The sequence below is a fragment of the Cloeon dipterum genome, chromosome 2 (genome assembly GCF_949628265.1).
Source record: "Cloeon dipterum chromosome 2, ieCloDipt1.1, whole genome shotgun sequence".
Lineage (NCBI taxonomy): Eukaryota > Metazoa > Arthropoda > Insecta > Ephemeroptera > Baetidae > Cloeon > Cloeon dipterum.
The window spans coordinates 25,391,313-25,412,696 of NC_088787.1; the positions used below are offsets into that span (position 1 = coordinate 25,391,313).

General features: G+C 40.4%; 3 protein-coding genes across 14 annotated transcripts; 2 read left to right on the forward strand and 1 right to left on the reverse strand.

The window, feature by feature from the left end:
• The first annotated feature begins 49 nt into the window (after positions 1-49).
• On the forward strand, positions 50-1,293 carry LOC135937727 (protein SCO1 homolog, mitochondrial). Its single transcript, XM_065480934.1, has 5 exons — positions 50-285; positions 343-502; positions 556-753; positions 816-1,021; positions 1,081-1,293. Exons 1-5 carry the CDS (start codon positions 169-171, stop codon positions 1,228-1,230), a joined length of 831 nt encoding a protein of 276 aa, XP_065337006.1. The 5' UTR covers positions 50-168; the 3' UTR covers positions 1,231-1,293.
• Positions 783-4,602, reverse strand: LOC135937718 (protein brambleberry-like). Of its 2 annotated transcripts, none has more exons than XM_065480921.1 (10): positions 4,439-4,602; positions 4,012-4,291; positions 3,567-3,948; positions 3,125-3,347; positions 2,947-3,063; positions 2,706-2,885; positions 2,309-2,656; positions 2,138-2,247; positions 1,662-1,723; positions 783-1,602 (listed from the first exon to the last, which is right to left on the reverse strand). In XM_065480921.1, the coding sequence occupies exons 1-10, from the start codon at positions 4,452-4,454 to the stop codon at positions 1,479-1,481; spliced, it is 1,842 nt and encodes a 613-aa protein (XP_065336993.1). In that variant the 5' UTR covers positions 4,455-4,602; the 3' UTR covers positions 783-1,478. The 2 variants fall into 2 exon arrangements, with proteins under 2 accessions (XP_065336993.1, XP_065336994.1); XM_065480922.1 differs by having other exon boundaries at positions 4,358-4,596.
• Positions 4,603-4,923: 321 nt separating this feature from the next.
• On the forward strand, positions 4,924-21,313 carry cyst (cysts). 11 transcript variants are annotated; one of them, XM_065480915.1, is made up of 27 exons: positions 4,924-5,105; positions 6,746-6,886; positions 9,157-9,333; positions 9,393-9,475; positions 9,535-9,715; positions 9,776-9,896; positions 9,959-10,196; positions 10,276-10,421; positions 10,505-10,558; positions 10,649-10,783; positions 10,889-10,961; positions 11,016-11,127; positions 11,952-12,025; positions 12,082-12,185; positions 12,761-12,814; positions 13,392-13,454; positions 13,515-13,558; positions 13,628-13,719; positions 13,773-14,113; positions 14,194-14,425; positions 14,478-14,635; positions 14,758-15,158; positions 16,170-16,351; positions 16,407-16,676; positions 16,730-16,932; positions 17,688-18,249; positions 20,336-21,313. In XM_065480915.1, the coding sequence occupies exons 2-27, from the start codon at positions 6,808-6,810 to the stop codon at positions 20,750-20,752; spliced, it is 4,596 nt and encodes a 1,531-aa protein (XP_065336987.1). In that variant the 5' UTR covers positions 4,924-5,105; positions 6,746-6,807; the 3' UTR covers positions 20,753-21,313. The 11 variants fall into 11 exon arrangements, with proteins under 11 accessions (XP_065336987.1, XP_065336989.1, XP_065336990.1 ...); XM_065480917.1 differs by lacking the exon at positions 12,761-12,814 and having other exon boundaries at positions 4,927-5,105; positions 10,676-10,783; XM_065480918.1 differs by lacking the exon at positions 12,761-12,814 and having other exon boundaries at positions 4,927-5,105; positions 10,676-10,783; positions 17,688-18,234.
• The last annotated feature ends 71 nt before the right edge of the window (positions 21,314-21,384 follow it).

The following is a 21,384-nucleotide window of genomic DNA, read 5'->3' on the forward strand; positions in this document are numbered from 1 at the left end:
CCCTTGTCTCTGCAGTGTGATGCGGCTATTGCGGCTACGCCCCTTCCAGATGTTAAAGGCGTGATCGAGGCTCAAAATTTTATGCATCTTGTTGTATCTACGGCATTTTTCTAAAAATATACCACAGTATTTGAATAAGATAAAACGAACAGGAAGGTCAGCTTAAAAATGGGAAGATTTGGCATGTGTGGAAGGTTGATTTTCGACTCGTTATTTTCACAAACGGCTAACAGGGGTTGCATCATAGTACCGCACAATGCAAAAACACAAATTCGACTTAACCGGGTAAGGCAAAATAAAATAAATGCTTGCGTAACATCATGTAAATTTTATTTTTTACAGCTTTTCAACACCACTTCTCTCAATAGAAATGTGGAGCCCCCTAAGATGAACAAACCCAAGGCAAAGGGAATAATCACGTGGAAAACCCTCGGGATCACAACAGTAGTCGGAGGAGGATTGCTTGCCTTCATGTTGTACGTCAAACGAGAGAAAGAACTTGGTTTGTTTTTCATTAGGTTTTAATAATATTAAAATGATTGGCGTTTCCTACAGCCATAGCAAGAGAGAGGAAGCGCGCGCTTGGCAAGATCTCCATTGGTGGAAAGTTTAAGCTGAAGGATTGCAAGGGCAGAATTCGCAGTTCGGACGACTTCCTTGGCCAGTGGTGCCTCATTTACTTTGGCTTCACCCACTGCCCAGACATTTGCCCTGATGAAATTGAGAAAATGGTTGAAATTGTCAACAAGCTTGGTAATTACAAAAAAAAAAACTGCCAAATATTTAAATTTAAATGAATTTTATTTGATTTTAAGACAAGGACAACAAATTAAAGGTGCAGCCAATTTTCATCTCTGTTGATCCCGAAAGAGACACACCTGAGGTTGTTGGAAAGTACACTGCCGAGTTCTCGCCACGGCTCTTGGGACTCACGGGCAACCGAGTGGAGATTGATGAAGTTTGCAAGGCGTACCGTGTGTATTCAAGTGCCGGTCCCAGAGATCAAGAGAATGATTATATCGTAAGAACTAAATATTTTTCAGGGAAGATTTATATTTTACATTTATTTGTCATTTTCAGGTGGACCACACGATTATCATGTACTTAGTGAACCCTGATGGGGAATTTGTGGACTACTTTGGTCAGAACAGAAATGTTGAAGAAATATTCAACAGCGTCAAGATCCACGCGACCAAGTACGATAGGATGAATAATCCAGGCTGGTTCTGATCATCTGCTAGCATTTATTTGTATCAAAATTGAAAAATATAGACTGCTTAAATTTGCCTGAAATATCAAGGATTTTTAATTGCAATGAGTCACCCTGGCTTTTCTATAATTTACTGTCCAGTAATAAGACATTGAAAACACTGACATAGAATATTAAGTTCAGCAAAATATGATCTAAAATCTAAACAAAATATATATGAAATTGTACAACAACAATTATAGTTCCTTTGATTTGAGTACACGATTGGCTAGGAACTGTGTCGAGAACAAGTACCTTGGGATGTGGTTGCGAACATCCTGCAAGGTTGTCCGTTTACGCAAGTTGCGCTGCAGAGTGGTCTGGTAGGGGTTCCTGCGCGTGATGGTGTAGAGCTGAGAGAAATATTCGATGTGAAAACACAAATTATACGTTAAACAGAGTAATTAATTACTTTTGAGACTGCCGTGAAGAAACGGAAGATCTCCTCACCAAGTTTGGTTGGCGGCTCACAAGCTGGAAAAGAAATTGTCGCGGTTTGAGTATTTAATAAAATTATCTTGACATTCCTTCAATTTAAAATAGTTTAATATAGATCTTTTGCGTCATAACTTGCTTTGAACAGCGTATACCCGAGAAAATGAAATCTAGAGGCCACAAATAAACCACAAATTACAAATTGTTGGCTGGTGTGACGTCAATACTTTTTACTGTGGGATAACCACCAAAATTAAGAACTCAACAAATTTTATTAATTCTTTGATGCAACAACTAACCACGCAAAATTTAAACCACAAAATCTCAAAGTTTTTAACTCGTGTGCACTCGAGAAGACTTTAAATTAAATTCTACAAAATTTTAACTGAATTAAATTGAGTTTCGACCAAAATTCTAAAATCTGGCCAGTAATTATTTGGGATTTGTACTCACTGGTGCTACAACATGCTCAGACTCTTCCGCAAGTCCACTGTCACTGTCACTAGATGAGTCGTCATCGTCCTGGACCTGCCTGACGTAATCTCTTTTCGCTGCGTCATAACCTACAAAAGAAGATCATACCACTTAACAAGTTGTGTATATTTACGCACGAATTTCATTTACCAAGAAAAGGCGCAAGTTTAGTCCACAGCTCTAAATTCTTGAATCGCGAGAAGGAACCTTTCATAGGCACAGGCCTCACGGTATGGCTTGACTGTTTGGTCCACGTTTTGATCAGCTGGATTATGAAGCCAATAGTTTTGAACACCAAAGTGCCAAAAACAATGAGGAACGTCACAGCAGGCAGTGGAATGACAGGAGCCTCCGCGACGTTGGTGGTGAGTATGGATATGTTGAGCGAAAGCAGCAGAATCAGGATCACCTTCGTGTAATAAGGAGCGCCGACAAAGGCGATGAGCAGCATAGATAGGAATAGGTATCCGAAATGCGTGATGGCGTTGATGTAATTATCTAAAAAAAAAAATTAAAAGTGTAATCGACTTTTGTCCCTCACTTTTACCTGACCCTCCAAGGGTTTCTACAATAGTAGTCAGTCTTGTGTTAATTTCTCTGTGCGTCGTTGAAAATAAGTTTTGGAAGTACAATACGGAAGCGTTGATTGCCTGCAGACTCTGCAGTGTTGCCTCGTTGAGTTGCAGCGTAGAAGCATGTTGACTTTTCATTTTTTCCGTTCCTCTTTCTACACAAAATAAAAATGAATGAATGAGAATTTAATTGCAAGGAGTGTTCTTTTGACTGACCAATTTCTTGCCAAATTTCTTTCACCCACTTGTGAAGCTTATTCGTATCATCCACAAGTCTGTTGTGGTGATTTTCCCACTCACCATTGCGTTTCTCTATTTCATCATTGGCATCAACTAAGACAAATGCAGCCAACTTTTAACAAAACGTGCATTCAATGGAAAAGCATTCCCATACACAGCTTCTTGCTGACCATGTTTGCAGTTGCAGTAAGCTGTCTTTGGATTGACGAGACTAGGGATCTTTCGTAGGCCAAGTCTCGTAGTCTGTTCCTCACGAAATGCTCAGTTTGCATCTGTAGTTTCTTCAGCATCAGCTGCTTGTGCAGAAAGTTGCTTTGCTCCAGGTTCAGTTTGTTCACCAGCTCATCTGTACTTGTACTCATAGTTTCTTGCTCAGCCTACAAAAATTAATAACTAAATTCAGATAGATCACATTGACTGAGAAAATATTTTTCTAATGAAATGAAACGTTATGAAGATCGAATAATAAAAGCTGGATTTTCCACTGAAGTTTTTGGGGACAGATTGGTTCCAAAACCTTCCAAAAATTATTAAGCTTCAAGTCAAGACTCGGATGAGATCATATAATTTTAGCATGCTTCTTTAATTTTACACACCTTGAGAGCCTGCAGCGATTCAATGTGCCCTTTGGTGGATGCCATAAGTTTGTTGATGGTCATTTCTGTCATGGCGTTGAACTGGGCTGTTCTAAGAGCCACGCACAGGGATCGAGCGCGGTTATTCATTAACTGGTAAGAGTTCCAAGTCTCCTGGTCCATGCTGCTGGTGCAAGCCCTCAGAGACATAGGCTCTGTGCACTGGAACTCATATCGCCCTTCATACTTCAGTTGACAGTTCAGCAACTCAACACTGAATAAGCCAAGTTGTTCTTCAGTCAAAGAAGAGCAGGAGGATTTCAATTTGAACACGATGGACTGCTGACATTTCTCTAGAGGCGAAGACAGAGACAAACCAAAATACTGGGCTTCTTGGAGGAATCTGTGATTTGCAATGCACAAAGTAAGTTCCTCAAAGTATTGCCGATGAATGGAAATATTTTACCTTTCATCTTTTGATGAGGTCTCGAAAGGCACTTCAGGGAGCTCAATCTTTTCGTGGTTAATATGACCACTGTTAATCATTGCCAAGTAGCTGGCCGCTAAATCATCCTTTTGCTTCCAGATCCAGTCAGCAATGGAAAAGGTTGCTGTCAAGGGCAGAAATGTGGTGACACTTAGAAAGTAAAATACGAGCAAGAAACGTTGATGCATGGTGGCTTGTGTCCTCTTGTTTGTGTTGTGCCAATTTTTGTACTGCAACAGCTCAGAGCGACGATGCTCACCTAGAGTTGGGAAACAGATTGAAATAGCTTTCAGATCTCAAATAGCACAGAAATTGCTAAACTCACATGGCAAATCAAAGGAACAATTTTGCAATGCAAGTTGTACTCTAGTCAATTATTTGATGTGATGTGTATCATATTATTTACCAGTTCGCCCATTCATAAATTAGCCATTTTTCGAACTGACACATTACATTTTGAAATTGAACATCATCTGCAAGCAAATTTCTAATAAAACACCATAAAAGCAGCTGATCGACCAGTAGATAATACGTCTAGATAAGAATAAACAAACAAAACCATAATCTCCCTGTTTCCCACATCGAAGAGCAGAGAGAGAGCAGAGCTGCGCATTAAACCCATTAATTTTACCGGGAGATTTAAATTCTAATCAAATTAGCAAGTCAAACAATGGCGAGCAGCGCTTCCTCTAATAAATGTTAAGCAACCATAGTAAAGATTGACCTCAACAAACAATGCAAAAAGCGCCAGATTCAAAAGTTTTCAAACTTGCCGCGGCTCCCAGATCGTCGAGTCGTGGGTTTGACAACGAGGATTCGTGCCTCCTCACGAATCACCCCTCGTGCTCCTTGTACGAGTTCTTTCTCCAAGGTTGCAAGGCCTCCTCTCCTCCCACCCGTGCGTGAGTCTCCCACCTGCTATCCTCAGCGGCCATTGCCCATCCAGCCAGCAACTCCTTGAGTTAACTTCTTGTGGTTACCAAAGAGCCGATTTCAATCAGCACTCCTTCGGTCGACACTAGGAATATTTGGACACTTTCCCGTCAGAATCGTCCAGTCGCCTAACCTTACAAGTGAGTATACAAATACGCTATGTTATAACCAGTTATAACCCTTTGCCCGCATTACGTGTCGCGCGTGAGAGACTGTTATGTGTTCAATATAATAAGGTGTATCATACGTACACTAAAATTAAAATACGCGCATACATCATCATCTAGATTTACAATTCCGGAGGAAAGGTTCGTCGTTGCGTTCTCTCAGGGGCTACCCCTGTCTCTGCCTTCCACTTAGGGTTGCTCCGGGGCCGAAGCTCCCCCGAAGCCCATTTTGGCAAGGTCGATTGTGTTTACAAGAATTAAAAACCCGTGTCATCAGCCGAGCGATAAAACGAACGGTTGCGTACGGTTCTTGCAAATGGTGTTGGGAATTTCGAGCGCGCCGTTTCCGTGGGAATCGAGAAGATTCAGATCGGGGTCGCAGTTCGGCGGTCGATTAACTGCGAAACGCGAATTGAAGAGGCCACCTGTTACTGCAGTTCCACGAAGGTGATCTGTATGAGCGTTGTGCATGCCACCCCCTTGATCCGCCCCATTGTTCATCACACCGAAATAATAATGGTAAGGGGCTCTGTGTCGTCACGTTGTTTTCATTAATTTTTATTAGGGGCAATGATTTATTTCTTAAATTGAAATTGGTATCTTATCGTCCACAAAAAACGGAATTATCCAATTTCGAAAAATTTAAAATTCGGTTCGTTGATCTTCAATTGATATTAGATTTGTCGTTTCTTGAGCAAGCCCTTTGTAGGCATCTACCATAATCATCCCCATTTTGTTGTTCGGAGTTCATCATTAACCAGCTTTGATTATGAAACTCCCTCCATTTGTCCATTATCACAACAAAATTCTTGGCTGGTTTCGAAGGTGGTAGGGGTTGAAATGAAATCAATTTACAAATTCATTCAGCAACTTACCTTGAGATTATAATTTCAAAATTAAAATATATAAAAATGAAAAGTTCAATTTTATTGCATTTTTTCCTGTTTTTTAACTAACAATTAATAATGATTTAATGCAACAAGTGCTGGAAGTTATGAATACTTAGTATTCATAACATTTATGAATACTTAGTATTCATAAATACTTATAATTTTAATCTGTGTTTTTAAATGAGTTTATTTATTTATTTTTTGGTCGGGCCAAGGTTAAGCCTTGTAATTCCGTGTCCTTTTGCAGTGCAAAAAGGCGCTGCCCAAAAATATTTCCATCGAAATAGGTTATTTATTTCGATTACAAAAGGGATTTTTTAAATGTACTTGGTGAATTTTCATTCTTCATTTTTTTCCAAACCGTATTTTTCGTAAATGGCTGAAAATACAAAATCCACTCGCAGGTCAATCTCAATCTCGTTGCTTTAGAACAACTCATTGCACCGAGGCTGGGCCAGGGCACGATCGAACCTGGCGGTGGCTGGGAAGGTCAGGAAATGTCAAAAGATTCCAAATTCACCGCGTGACTCATTTGAAAATAAATTTCATGCGCTCCGACTGCACGGCACAGTACAACACAGCATAGCACACGTCGTCGGTGGGAGCTGGTCGCGCCTTTCACTTATACACGTATATTTTCGACTGCGCCTCTTACCCGATCCCCTCGACCCGCGCGAACAATCGCCCGAGACTGACGCCCTGCTCTTTCTCTCCGAATTTCAGGATGATGCGGCGGTGCGCGTCCAGGGCTGCTGACTGACCTGACTCGTGGAAGGCCCTGCACCATGGCAGGCCGAAGGAAAGCAGCGGCCGGTGGTGAGGACCGCGCCGCCAACCCGGCGCGACATGCTCCCTTCTCCAATGGTAAGCCGAAATTCTAGCCGTCGAATTTTTCACTCTGCGGCTGTGGCACCGAACACGCGATGAACCCTCCGACAGCCTGTTTGGCCACTTTTTTGCATGGATATTCGCAAATCTCTTGCTGAGACCAAAGTTTTTTACATTTCAACTGGAAAAGTTAAGATCTTTCTGAAGCTAAAATAACCCAAGCGTAAAAATGTATTGCTAAACGATTAATATCAAACTAAAGAGGGGCACTATTAAATGAAAAAAATAGGCTGTCCAGACCAAGTCTTAGTCTGGTCAAACATTTACCAAAAACTATTATGTATTATCTTTAAAGTGTTACTCAGTGTTTTTATCAAAATAGCAGGTTAATTTTAGGTTTGACGCAATTGGATATGAATTGCGGTTTTATTTTGACATATCCATTCTTGAATTCCTTGTAAGGATGTAGCTGCCTTATTTGCCTGCAAATTTGAATGCGTCAATAGGCGACAATGAAAGTGACCACAATCAATGAAACACGTTGTGACGGCTGAACTTTTTTTTATCAAATTTGGTTCTGAGAGCTAAAAAAACAAACCGGTGGCAATGAGCTGTCACAATAGAGGCCTACACATTGTGATGTTTTGAGCAGAATCGAAAGAAATTCCAAGCGGTGAACGAAGAGCTAGAGAATTAACAATGATAACAAACGACGGTAAAGGGAAATGAAGGGCACAAGCTCAAGAGCGCGCCAGTATTTTGCTTGAGCTTCTCGTTTCATAAACATTGAACTATTTAACGCATTTAGAAAGTCTTTCAAACTTGTCCACTGGTTTTATATCATTGTTCTTTACCTACCATGTAAGAGAGAAGTGTAGGAATTGTTTATAGCACCTTTAGTTTTTAATATGGCTCAAAATAAAAGGCTCTCAAAGTTAAATATTGCCTACCTATGTTTTGGTTTGTGATTCACTCCATTGAGTAGATCCCGCCGTCACCACAATGATTAAAATAAACACCGCATGGAATTTCCATTTTGACTCGATTGCTTTTTCAATTTTGCATATATTTCAACACTTAAAGCGAATTGTGACAGCAAAAATTCAGTCTTTTCTAAAATTTTCCAAGGTACTTTATTATTGGTTTCTGTTTCATGGATCACAGCTCTTCTTTTTTAATTGACCTCCTACTTTCTGGTTTTCCTTAGTATCAATCTCTTGCTTTTTTTCGCAAAATCTCAGAGTGCTCAAGATACTATGACAAGCTGTTTTTTGCGCGAGTAATGTATTCCATTTTCAACTTTACTTCCCTTCGCTCGCCAATCTCCGCGTAAAAAGCGAGCGCAAAGATTGTGCACCGTCTGAAATGAATGCTTCATGAGTTTGACGCGGAGGCATGCCGCTCCAGCCAGATTGAGCAAGGGGGTCGGCGGCAGTGCAGTCGATAAGATCTGAAGCGGCGGTGGTGGTTGGTTGGTGTGTCGCAGTGCAAAGCAAAGGCCCCGTGTATTTTGCTTGTGTGGTTCGTACACCAACTTGATGCACACTCACACACGCGAGCCAGATATACATGTTAACGACGGTGGCGGCGGCCCCGCGGATGCACTTGTTGATATTAAAGATTTACAAGTGCGGGCATGCGCTGTGCTGGGGCTGCTGCTGCAAATACGGGGCAGCTATAAGCGCACCGTTTAGTCAGCCGAATCGATCCACCGTGCGGTGGTTCAGGAACCAAGGCCGTCGAACACCACTAACCGCGGGGGCCCCCGAACACCCAGGCCAGCCCCCCTCCGGAGGTGAGAGGCCGAATCCCATCCGCCAGCCGTCGGGGCCCAGCCCCCGGACGGCCGGAGGCCGAGGGCGGCAGCTGCCCTTTGGCGGTGGCCGCCAGCCAGTTGCGCACCAGCCTCTCGGCGACAATTGTGTGCCGAGAGGGATGCTCGTACAAACGCCGTGCACTCGACGCAAACGTGCTCTCTTCAGCCTGGCCTTTTTTCCGCTTTTCTTGCGGGCCCTCGCTTGTTTATCTTTTGGCTGGCTTTCTTTCTCTTTTTTTGGATTTTTGCTTCAAAATCGAATCAATGAACTCAACCACCTGCTAAGCCGCAAACAAACCTTTGCTTTAAAATTTCTCGAATCCACGATTTCTTTTAAATTTCGTTTAGATTGGAAATTTCAAATTTGCCCAAATTAAAATGCAATTTGCTATGCATATACTTTAATTTACAACTTAAATAAGATTAAGTTGACTTGGGCATGAATTTTATAAATAGTCCAGGTAGTCATTCTTTCATTTCTTCTTCTCAGATGAATACCACAACAGTGGTGACGATAGTGACGAGGACGTGATCACCGATTACTTAGCAACCACGGGCGCCTCGTCGAGCTGCGAGGGAGCCATGGCTCACCAAACCTCGGGGCCGCTGGTGCCCATCATCAGCGTCACCCCTCACTCCCCAGCATCCTTGCAATACCCAGTTCTAGGTACTTTTATAGAATCCACGCACGGGATGACTTCATAATTATTTTACGATCGTTTCCAGATGACAATATATTCCAACTGCACGCCATTCACGAGTGCATTCAGCAGATGCGCGAAACGTCGGCTCAGGCATTCAACCAACAGGTGAGAATCGGATTTCTTCGATCACACGCAACCCTACACGTTTCGTTTACAATTTACAGATGCTGCAGCTGAACCAGTATTCAAGGCTGAGCGTGTCATGCCCGACGCTGAACAACGATGGCAACCCAGAAATCGACTTCACAACGTCGGTAAGCTCATCTCCAACCCAGCAGGAGTCGAGCAGTCAGTTTGGTAGTGCTCACAACACACCACAAGGAATTCCTGCGTCTACCTTTAGAGGTGCTTTCTTCCTGTGTTAAATGTTATAAAATATTTACTAAAATATTTTCTGAATTGCAGTTAATTTAGAAGATATATTTACCAAGCGAAATGGAGATGAGCCAAAACGAAGGCGGAGTTGGACCTCATTGAGTGATGTTAATTTTAACAAGAAAAAGAAGGAACCTGAAAGACAGAGGAGGTAAGATTCTCAAGACGCGAAATACGTCATAAGCTTTGAGTTGGTTAATTTAATACTCGCAGTAGCATCAGTTTGAGCAGTATGGACTCAGATCAAGACGACCCGTTCTCGGACCAACCAGACGTGGACGCCACCAACAGCACTATGTATTTGATCAACAACAACAACAGCACTAAGTTGGCTCGACCAGCGGCCAATGCGAAGACTAGGCGCGCCAGTGGCACTTTGAGCCCTGTCAGCAGCAATCTGTGGAACCTTGGCGGTCAGTCGACTCACTCGCTCAATGAAGAGGATCTTCAAGTGAGTGGTCTCTTAACGTCCAAACAATTGAATAGCAGAGAAACTGCATCTAAATATTTGGTTTGAATTTGCTCCTCAGAACGAGTTCAACAAAGTTGTCGTGGTGAGGGGCGAAACAGAGAGATTGTTACCAGCCAGACTTCCACTGCAGAAGTCTGTGTCGACTCCGTCGATCATAGCCGTGAGGGACGTGGCAAGTGAAAATGCCGCAGCGGCCCCAGCTGAGTAAGTAGATGGTCGTATAGTTAGCAGAATGTTTATGCATGAGTTTGATTTTCTCAACAAATTTTGTATTTTGTTTTTCACAGCTTAAACTCTGAGACTGTGCATGCTACCATTCTGAATCCTACTGATAAGCATGAGTAAGTTTTATTTGTTGCTCGACAGTCAATCACGAATTTTTGCACGAGCTAGATTTTTTTTTTTTAAGTTTCACCATCAGTAGACTTTAGTTTTGTTTGTTTTGTTTGGCACCGTAGAGCAGGGGTACAAAGACCAAGTGGCACCGAAAGCGAAACTGAGGAGGATGTGCCTGGTGATATTCTCATGGAGGTTAACATTAGCAAACTGTTTCCTTATCCTATCAAGTAAGTAATTTCCTTATCAGCACTGCTATTTGTTTTGAACCCATAAAAATGTGCTCTTATCCTTTGAGTGCGAGATAAAAGGCTCAATTCGATCCTGAATTTCAGACACGCTTCTAATTATGAGCTGCATGAGGCGAAGCAAAGAAAGAGAGGGAGCATTTTCTTCAGAAAGAAAAAGGTGAGGCTTTGCCGGCATTGTGCACTAGTAGATGATTGCATGGTGTAATTGCAGGACAAGTCTAAGAAAACTGTGCATCAATGGGTGGCTGTTTCGTATGGATCGCCACACGGCTGTGACTGGTGCTCGAAAGTTCTTACCAACAAACCAGCGCTATATTGCGAAAGTGAGTACCCAGATACTTGTTTATTTTCGGGAATCGGTTTTATTCATGATTTTCTGTCGTCATTGTTATGAAATTCCTGCGGGAAGGTATGTGTCACTTCTACTCATGGCAGAATGTTTTTAAGGGTTAAAGGCGAATTGTTTTTCTTCAAAAATCAATCTGACTCAATTTTTTAGCTCTTTTCATTTGACATGTCTGGGAAGTAACTTTATTTAAGTATGATAATTTTACAATACAATAACGTTACTTATAGAAATGGAGCAAGCCTGCTTAATTTTTATCGTTCACGTTGTGTTACCGCGATATAATTAACTGGTTTTGGAAATCAGTGTTTTAAATATGTATATTTTCTAACAACGGGATATATCCTAACACCATTTGAAATGGCTCAAAGTTATAAGTACAAGCTTTCAACAATAAAGACTCCATAATGTGGCACTAGCTTACGACTTGGGGGATGCGGCAGTTAAATTAACAGCTGAAAAATATATGGTTATATCAATAGTCATTATATTGTAACGATTTAAGTAACGTTCAAATTACTGAGAGAAACCAAAACAATTATTATGGCTTTCTTCCTCCTTACTGGTAGATGCCGATCATTTTTACTCTAACTAAAGCAAAACATGTACAACAGCTTGTGAATAATTGTGACGATATTGGTGTAAGTACCTTGGAGAGTTCATTTTTACACTCGCCGATATGAAATTGTTTTTATTTCAAATTGTTAGAACGTATTTTAGAAGTCATTACAATAATTAATAACTTTTGGGTAGTTCTCATTATCGTAAAATATTTGAACTTGTTATTTCTCCAAATTCTAGATTGTGCTGTGACAGTGCATCAAACTTCATGCATGGATCAAATAGGCGAGTGCAGTAAAACAAAAACCACTAAAGTAAGTTGTTAGCCATTAATTCACATTGAACTGGTCATAACACTGACTGTTCACAGAGCAATCTTGCAAAAGTGGCTGGCGGTTTGGGCAGTCACCTACCTGGAACTAAGATGCAGGGCAAGCGCAGTTTGGGCACCGCGCCAGCGACAAACTCTAACAGGTACCCATCCTTCCCTAACACCTTAGAGCACAAAGTACCCTTGTTTAAAACAAATGTTTTTAAAAAAAAAAGAAAGTAAAACACTCAGTGCACACACTAGTTGGTTGGTATAACAGCAATTCACCATTTTTGCCGTTTTTTTGCATGTCGATTCAGTTCCTGCAGTTGATTTGATTCTTAGTTTGATTAACCTGACAGCTAATGATGAGATAGATAAAAAAAAGTTTGCCAGTAGGAAACCCCTTTTGAATAAAAACCGCACACACACAAAATAAATTCAGCATAGAAAATAAAATATACTCTCAACACACAGACAACATTCGCTATTGTGCAACGCGCAGCTTCAGTTGCAATTCTTAGTGGCAGCGAGCTTTGAAACTGTTAGCCTCACGCTAAAAGAAATTCGTTCATGTCAGCAAAATGAAGAGAGAGAAAAAATATTCCTGTGCTTTGCGCATATGAAAGCAGTCTGGCCTGATGATTGACGCGGCTGTTGTTGAACAGAATAGAACGAAATGGTCTTAACTCTGGTGCTCTAATTGTGTTGCTTTCCAACATGCTCACATGATAAATAGGAGAAGTACTTGCTATTCACAGTGGAGAAGAGTAGCAACCAAACTCGGCGTTAAGTAAGTCACCATACAAAGCAATGACTGAGTTTTTTCTATCAGAACAGTCTACTTTCCTTCTTCTCTTCGATATTATTTTGTTTACATCATTGTTGTGTTCAATCAGGTGCGACTTTTACCTCAACTTCTGTGAAACGCCACTTTTAATTTTACCACTCCATGATATTGTCCGTGTCATATCTCTGATTCAATTCACGCCTAGGACAGAATTCCATGAGACAGGTTTACCGCTTTTTTGCTAGATTTTCGCTCTGCAATTTTGTGTACATATTATTTAGTTTGAGCCAAAAATACTCACACTTATTCCTGCACATAATAGAACTGCAAAATTATAAAAATGATAACTAAACTTCCTCAGCTGATTTACACAACCATAAACAGTCACTGAGACCTTGATATAATCAATATACCAAAATTTATTCAATATTCTCTACACATTTTATTTTAATTTCAATATTAATTTACATCTTTTTATAGGTTTGTTTATTATTTGATGCTTCTTCAATTTAAAACATTTTCTGATGTGCTATTGTATTTTATTTGCTTTGGGATTTGCAACGTGTTGAATTTGTTACAGCCAAATCATAAATGAGGAAAAGGAAGCTGACCACCATCACAAACACCATGGCCACCATGACAAGTGAGAATTTAGCCGTTGCACTTGTTGACAAACAGTTTCATTCGACTTTTCAATTTTCAGCGTCTCAGATGAGACTCAGCTGTTGCATGAGTTTGTAAATGAAAGTGAGTATAGTTTTCCATGGCTACTGATTTTGAAAAATGAACAGAGAAATAAATTCATCCTATTTTCAGGCCCCATCACTGCGCAGGACCTAGACACAGATCCCTTTTTAGGATTGCATGAAGATGAGCCGGATTCGTGGACGCCGACAGTGGGCAAGGAGGTATGTGGACCACAAATATGTAGAATTGATATCTATCAATCATGCCAAATTAGGTTACGAAGCGGTTGAAGGACAAGGAAATCAAAAGACAGGAGCACATTTACGAGTTCATCCTGACGGAGAAGACCCACTGTCTGACCCTGCGGGTGATGCAAAAGGTGTTCGTTGAAGGAATGCAAAAGTACTTCCAGCTGGGCAACCTGGTTGACAGAATGTTTCCCCGGCTGATGGACCTGACTGAGATCCACCTGTCGTTCCTGCACAAGCTGCGAGAGAGACAGAAGTCGAGCGCGCCCGTGATTGATTCGATTGCTGACATCATCCTTGAGCAGTTTTCTGGAGCTGAGGCGGCCAAGCTGAAGTCAGCATATGGCGAGTTCTGCAGCAGGCACAGGTGAGATAATATTTTTTATAAATTTTAAATATATGAACGGGAACCCCAAGATAGATAGCCAATGTTTTCTGTCATTGCAGAGACGCGGTTGACTTGTACAAGGATTGTGTGCATCAGGACACGAGATTGGAAGCGTTTTGCAAACATTGCCAACTGAACCCGTTGTTGAAGAAGAAAGGAATCCCTGAGTGCATCTTGTTTGTGACACAAAGACTTACCAAGTACCCTCTTCTCATTGAACCACTCATCAAGACTGCCAAAGACAATAAGCCTGAGCAAGAGAAGCTCTCTAGGGCACTAGCCTTGGTTAAAGTGAGTTTAACGTCAAATTTGACCATCAAAGACGAAATTTTTCGCTCTTTAGGAAATCCTAGTTGAAGTTGATGCACAAGTAGCCGAGAAGGAGAAGGAGGACAGAAAACTGGAAATATACAACCGCATTGATGCTAAATCTTTTACCTCTTACAGAGGGAATAAGAAATTCAAAAAGTCAGACATCCTGTCAGCAAATAGAAAACTTAAGTACGCTCTCTCTACATTTATCTTTTTGCATATTTTACTTTCCCTGAAACCCCGTTTTATAGTGTTATCCTTTCATTGTTAGTTCAATAATAACTAATCAAAATGCTTGACGTACATTGTAGATTTGAAGGCTACGCGACACTGATGCAGGGGCGCAACAAGATGCAGCTCGTGCTGGTGATCGTGCTGTCTGACATGCTCTTCTTCCTGCTGGACAACAACAACAAGTACTCATTCTTCACGCCTGACAACAAGGCGTGCGTCGTGTCCTTGCAGAAGCTGCTGGTGCGCGAAAAGGCGGGCCAGGATACGCGCGGCATTTACCTGATCTCATCCAACCCTAACGAGCCCGAAATGTTCGAGTTGAAGGTGATCAAGCCCAAGGATAAGCTGGCGTGGATCAACGCTATCCGCGCCGCCGTCCAGGAATGTCCAGAGGAGGACGAGGAGCGGCCTGCCCTGGGCAGCGAGGATAATCAGAGTCTACTCTTCTACAAGCAGGTGCAGATTAACCAAATTATCGGTAAGTCTGGGTTATTTTTCTCTTCTTATATAAATATAATTGTCACATATTTAGCCCAAATTTAAACGCCTGAATCGTGTCATTGTACTAGTTAGTGTTTTTCAAAATTAAAAATTCATTAATATGTCAAATAATAATAAATCATTCACTCAAACTAAATAACTACAGCATCTTTCTCATTAAGAGAACTGAACAAAAATTGATGTTATACTTTAGGTTTTATCCATAGAAACGAAATAAATTTAAAGAACCTGCTTATTTAGTAAAATAATTAAAATCTTTGCCTGTAATTAGCTATATTTTGCTGGTTCAAAACCAAATGAAGGTCCACATTGATGCATAGTGCGAAATTCTGATTATCTTATCTTAGCTCTGAATAACTTAAAATTTAAAATCTCATGTCACACTGAATTTAGCCCAAGCAGTCTCTGAGTCTTTTTCACCAGACACGATTCAGATCCATATTATTAAGCAGCTTTTTGTCAACATTCTCAATTATTTATTGCATCCATTTAATTTAAATGATTTAATTGGAACAACACAGATTCAAGAAGTAGTAATTAGTGCCCTCCAGAAACTTCTTAGTTTTTTCGTTACTATTTTAGTTCATATTAACATTATTTGTAAATAAGCCAACTTTGCAAATATAAACACACGCACTTCCCATGTTCATATGTACATCCAAAAACATCTGTATAGGATTTGAAGGTAACAGACTTTGTTGCACTGATAGATGATTTTAGCGCGACAGCTTGGAACGCAATTTTAAACAGTCAAAAATCGTTTAAATTTATCTGAAAGTCCTAAGTGGCTATCAACCGCAGCGATTATTAAGTGTTTATTGCATTCACAAGAGATAAGTTAAGAAGTTGTGTTATCGCACACTTTCTGCATGGCCGAGAGAGAAAAAAATTATATGAGCATGTTGCTTTTAATGTGAGGCCGAACACACAACGCGTGTTCTGAGAAACGATTGCTATTCGTTATCTAACAATTTACTTTCCAACTCAGGCGTTCTGCGGCAAAAAGACTTGGAGCAGGCACTCATCCTAGAAGAGAAAATGGCCTTGCAGATTAAGCTCTTGGCCGCCTCTGGTCATGAGAACCTTCCCGATCCGCCAAACTACAGTCAAATCGTGTCTGAAGACGCCGACATCAACGCAATCTGGAAGGAAGTGTGTCATGCATTCCATGTAATTGAGCCTTTCGTTCTCTTTTTCTCTTACTAATCAATGTGTTTGACAACAGGAGATGACCCAGCTGGCGAGCACGCTCTACGCGTCAGGTACGAACTTGTCGCGCAGCGTAAGTTCAGTCGGCGAGCACCAGAGCGATGCCTATGTTTCTCCAACGCTACCTAAGCGCGCCGAGACTTTTGGCGGCTTCGATAACGCCAACAAGGAGCAGTTGCAGAGCTTTCTGACCAAAGCGTTTGGCAAGAAGCAGAATCAAAAGGAGCAGGCTACTTCCGCGTCTTCCATTCCTGAAGGAAAAGTTGCTTCACACAAGACTCCCAACGTATGTGTTTTCATTAAGATATAAATTAATTTGGTTATTTTTTTTTAATTCAGGAGCGAGGGTTGTGGAACAACTTTCACCTGGCGCCTGTCCCACCTGGCGTGGTCAATGCCAATATTTTGGCTCTGGATGGAATCTGCGAGCTGCCTCACATGATGTCTCTGAACCAAGAGCAGCAGCTGGCTGCCTTCAATCTGTCTAACTACTTTTATACAATCCTTAGCCTACTTGCAAATCAAATGACTACCATAGATAGGTGAGTGCTAAGCTGTTTCAGTTAACTTAAAGTTAAATTACTTAGTTTCTCGCTATAAGGATTGAACCTGCACCATTTGAAGGGGAGATTGTAAATTTTTTATGATGCGAAAAAGATGAATTGATTTAGTTTCTTTGTTGATTATCACTTCTTCAAGATAAGTTATTGTCATTAGGACATATTTCAAGTTTAAAAGCGAGACAAGAGCTTCAAATATCTTGTGCAATAGCAACCGGCAATTAATTGAAAGTTAAAAATATTTATATACATTAAGCTTCAAAATTAAAGAAAAAAATGGCTGTAAACTAAAATAAAGTCTGACTGCAAGAAGTCGTTGAAAATTCCCCTAAAACCAAAATTGATAATGATTCGAAAGGAAAAATAATCCTGCACACCTAAAAAACTTAATAATTTTAATTTTTCTCAGCACTTTGCTTAGCTTTTTGTATATAAATGTGATAAATCCATTTTATTTTGGAGCTTGAGGCATAGTGAATTTCTGCAGGCTGATCAATCCATCTTTGATTTAATATTCGTCCCATGCAATTGCTATTTCCCTTTTAAACTTTCGTTCTTTATCGCTCGCGCGCTGTGAATTTTGTTCGCGCGAGTGAACGAAAGAACGAAAGCTTCTATAAATTGCAAAAATACAATTCCGACGTTTTCCAGAACCCGGGCAAATTAAATGTGGTGCATGTTACAAATTCACTCCTACAAAATGTACCAATTTACTAATGAAATCTCATCATTTTCAGCTTACAAGCCACACTCTCAGTGATTAAGCAGATGCAGGAGGACCGAAAGCCGGTGTATCGGCACAACCAGCAGCTGGAGGAGCTGCGGAATCTGCAGGACAAACTGACGCAGGAGCGCGAGGCGTGGACGAGGATTAAGGAGGCAGAGGAACGCGATCTGGAGGAGCGCCGCACGGAGCTGGTCAAGATGCAGGAGCGGCTGAATTACGAGCAGGCCGACATCATCCAACAGCGGGAGACGCTTCACCGCCGCCTTGAGATGCTCACCAGCCAGAACATCTTAATCAGTCCCAATATGCCGATGATGATCTCGGCTAACAACGCTGACACCTCTAGTGGCAGCTGCGCCACCGACGTTGAGTCGCCCAGCGCGCCTCCTTCCGCAGCGACGGCCGCGTCGACGCCGTCGCCGCCCGCCGACGTACGGCGTAAACTGGACGGAAAGTGGAAGACACAGACGCAGCCGCCAAGCAACGGCTCCAAGAGCAGCCTGCCGCCCAACCTCATCAGCGCCACCAACATGCAGAAAACTGGCCAGGGCGTGCAGGTAAAACGCGAAAAAGTATGTAGCAATCATTTTACCCTTTTCCACCTGAGGTTACTAACGATGAAGGAATGCTAGTTTTTTGTCTGGCAGGAAATGCTTGCGGAAAAGACCTAAATGTTTATGAGGGTGATGATTTTTTTTGCATGGAGAAATTTTATTAGAGATAAATTTTTAAGACAATGCTTTTATTTTGTTTAAAAGGCTGCAATTTATCAGGAAACCCCATGGTCCTTCCTCCCTTAAAATTATATTTTTATATCATATGTATACACTTATGTGATGTTAACATGAACTACAGTCAACTTTTTCCATCTAGCGCTGCTTTCCAGTTTACATGCTGGACAAATTCTTATTTGATGTTCATTCTCACATTAATGTATCATAAGTCAACTCAATTTATTTATTTATTTATTTTTTTTTTTTTTTTTGGAAAATCTAAATATCAATTAAAAAAAGATTTTTGGTTCAATCACGATTTTTTTTGGTGTATTTATTCTCCTTGACAAGACTAACCAATTGGTTGGTCACCTTTTAAGAAATCTCATAATTTCCTTAATTTTTACATTCTGCCAATGAAACATTAGAAATAGTAATTATTACAAAAAAATGGTTGATTAAAGCTGATTAAATTTTCTTTAATTCACATTTATTAATTCATGATATTTTAAAAATATATAATTTTATATTAAAAAAATTAACATTGATTTTTAATACTTTTTCCAATTTTGGCCTTATGGTGAAATATTCCTTAAATCTTAAAAATTATTACAGATTGTTTTTTTGAAAACATTCCAACCCGTTGGCAATGCACGAGCATTTTACTGAGTATTGATAAAAAAATATACCGTACAAAAATTGAGAAATAATAAAAAATATTCGTCTCGACAAGGAGAGGCTGCATAACAACATTCACAATGATTGGAAAAAAATCAATTTTAAAGAAATGACATGGACATGCCCATGAGACCCAATACTAAGGTTTGGCTTCATGGAAGCACTCCTCTGGCGTTAAATTTTTTTTATGAAAATATACGTGTTTGATGAAAATAATAAATAATTTAATTTCGGTTAATATGCTGGGTTTCCTTATTAGTGTCATCAAATTGATAAGTTTAAAATTTTCTATATTTGCATGCTAATATAATTTTCTGATGATGGTTCATATCCCGTTTCAAAATGGGGTATGCATGGGCATCGCCCAAGGTTTGACGCATGGGGAAATTTGCATAACCTTATTTATATGTTTACAATAATTCCACATAAAAGGCTTTGAGTAGTTATTTTAAACTGACAAAATGACATTGAAATATAGATATTTTAATTGATTTTCTACGTTCTACGGGGAAAACAACGAGATGGTGTTTTCCCCATTCAATTTTTCACCGCTTCACTGCTTCATTTAATTTTGCAATTTTAATTTCCATTCAAATTCTACCAACTTCATAAAAATTGTATTAAAATACCCTACTTATTCATATTCAAAGTGAATTAATTATCATTCATAATTTTCCAATTTATAAAAGTTGTTGAATACTTACTGTCTTTGTTAAGCAGAAAATATATTTATGGTCAAATATAATAAATAAAGTTAATGAAGTTGCCGCTTCAAACTAAAAACATTCATTGCAATGTATATTTAAAATTTTGAGGATAGACATGTATTTACTCGATTTGCATGCCATGGATATCACTAATTGTTCTGTGTCAATCAGATATATCATTATGAACCTTAAGACAATTTGTAATTGTAGATTTTGTTGTGAACGGTGTGTAAAGTATCATATTTTGAAATGTTCAACAAAAATAATGAGTCTAAGAGAAGCAGCAAAGAGTTGTGAAAATTGATACAGACGATTGCGTTTAATAAATTATTTACTAAAATGTATTTTTTAAAACTAGAATATTATATCTTATTTTTATTATTATCGATTTTACTACTGCTTGTGATTTGCAATGATCAGATAATTTTCCTCTTTTAAGTCTGAAATGGAATATGTCAGTTAAAAGGCCTCTTAATTTTGTGCATGCAAAAGTTTGAATTGAAACGGAATTATCTCTCACGCAGAGCTAACAGACGTTGCGTTTGGCGCACTGGTTTCAGGTGAAGCAGCAACTGCCGTTGAAGCTGGCCAAGCTTGGCAGCGGGCTGAGCTCGACGTCGAGCAGCGCATCCCTCCTGCAGCAGCAGCAGACTCAGTCACACGGCGTGCAGCAGATGCTGCCAATGAAGCTGAGCCAGGGCGAGGGTCAAGGGCGGGTGGGCATGGTCGGCTCGCCGGGCAGCGGCTACCAGCGGCTCAGCTCGAACAGCTTCGGCCCTGCGTCGGTCAGCCCGAAGGAGGCCGGTGGCGGCCACGCGGCCAGCGCGCCCACGCACGTGCGCACCGGCAGCAGTCCGGCCATGATGCAGCAGCACCCGGTCGCCGTCGGTGCCACGCTGCCCTGGGCCAACACTGAGGCGAAGAGTAACTCGAAGGCGTCGCCAAAATCCAGCGAGGAGGAGGTCATCTACTTCTAAGGAGCTTCTTCCACACTAAACACTTAATTGTCTCTCTCAAGCAGGCCTAACGTTTGTCCGCGCCTTTTTTACGTCTTTGTTTTAATCGCTTTCTTATATACATATTGTATACACGTACACAAGCATTCCGACTGTCTCTTTTAACTTGTTTGTTTTTTTCGAGGAGGAAAGGAAACCAGCAGGATCTTTACAACTTGCTCGCAATAAATACAAGTATGCTCGCGTTTTGTGTTGTATCGCATAGGCATTCCGCAATAACCGTGACATCAATTGAAGAACTGTGAATTGTATGAACTTAGACGTAATATTTATTTTGTCACCGATGTTCTGTTTTCCGGTCTCTCTCGAACCTTGAGTTTTATTGTTGACAAAAGTGTTGCTTCTTTTGAGAACCGTTCAATCTTCAATTGTAAACAGAATGATTAATTTTCCAAACAAAGCACTGTATACTCCAATCATTCCATGGAGCAGTATGGATATTCGTATATTTTCTCTTTCGCTCTTCACTAATAGTTCTGTAATAAGATCCAATAAAAATAAACATAAAATTTATGAATATAAGTACATTCTTTTATTTTTTTCAATAACCAAAAAATCCTGACAGTTGGAATCTTATTCCAAATGGGGGACAG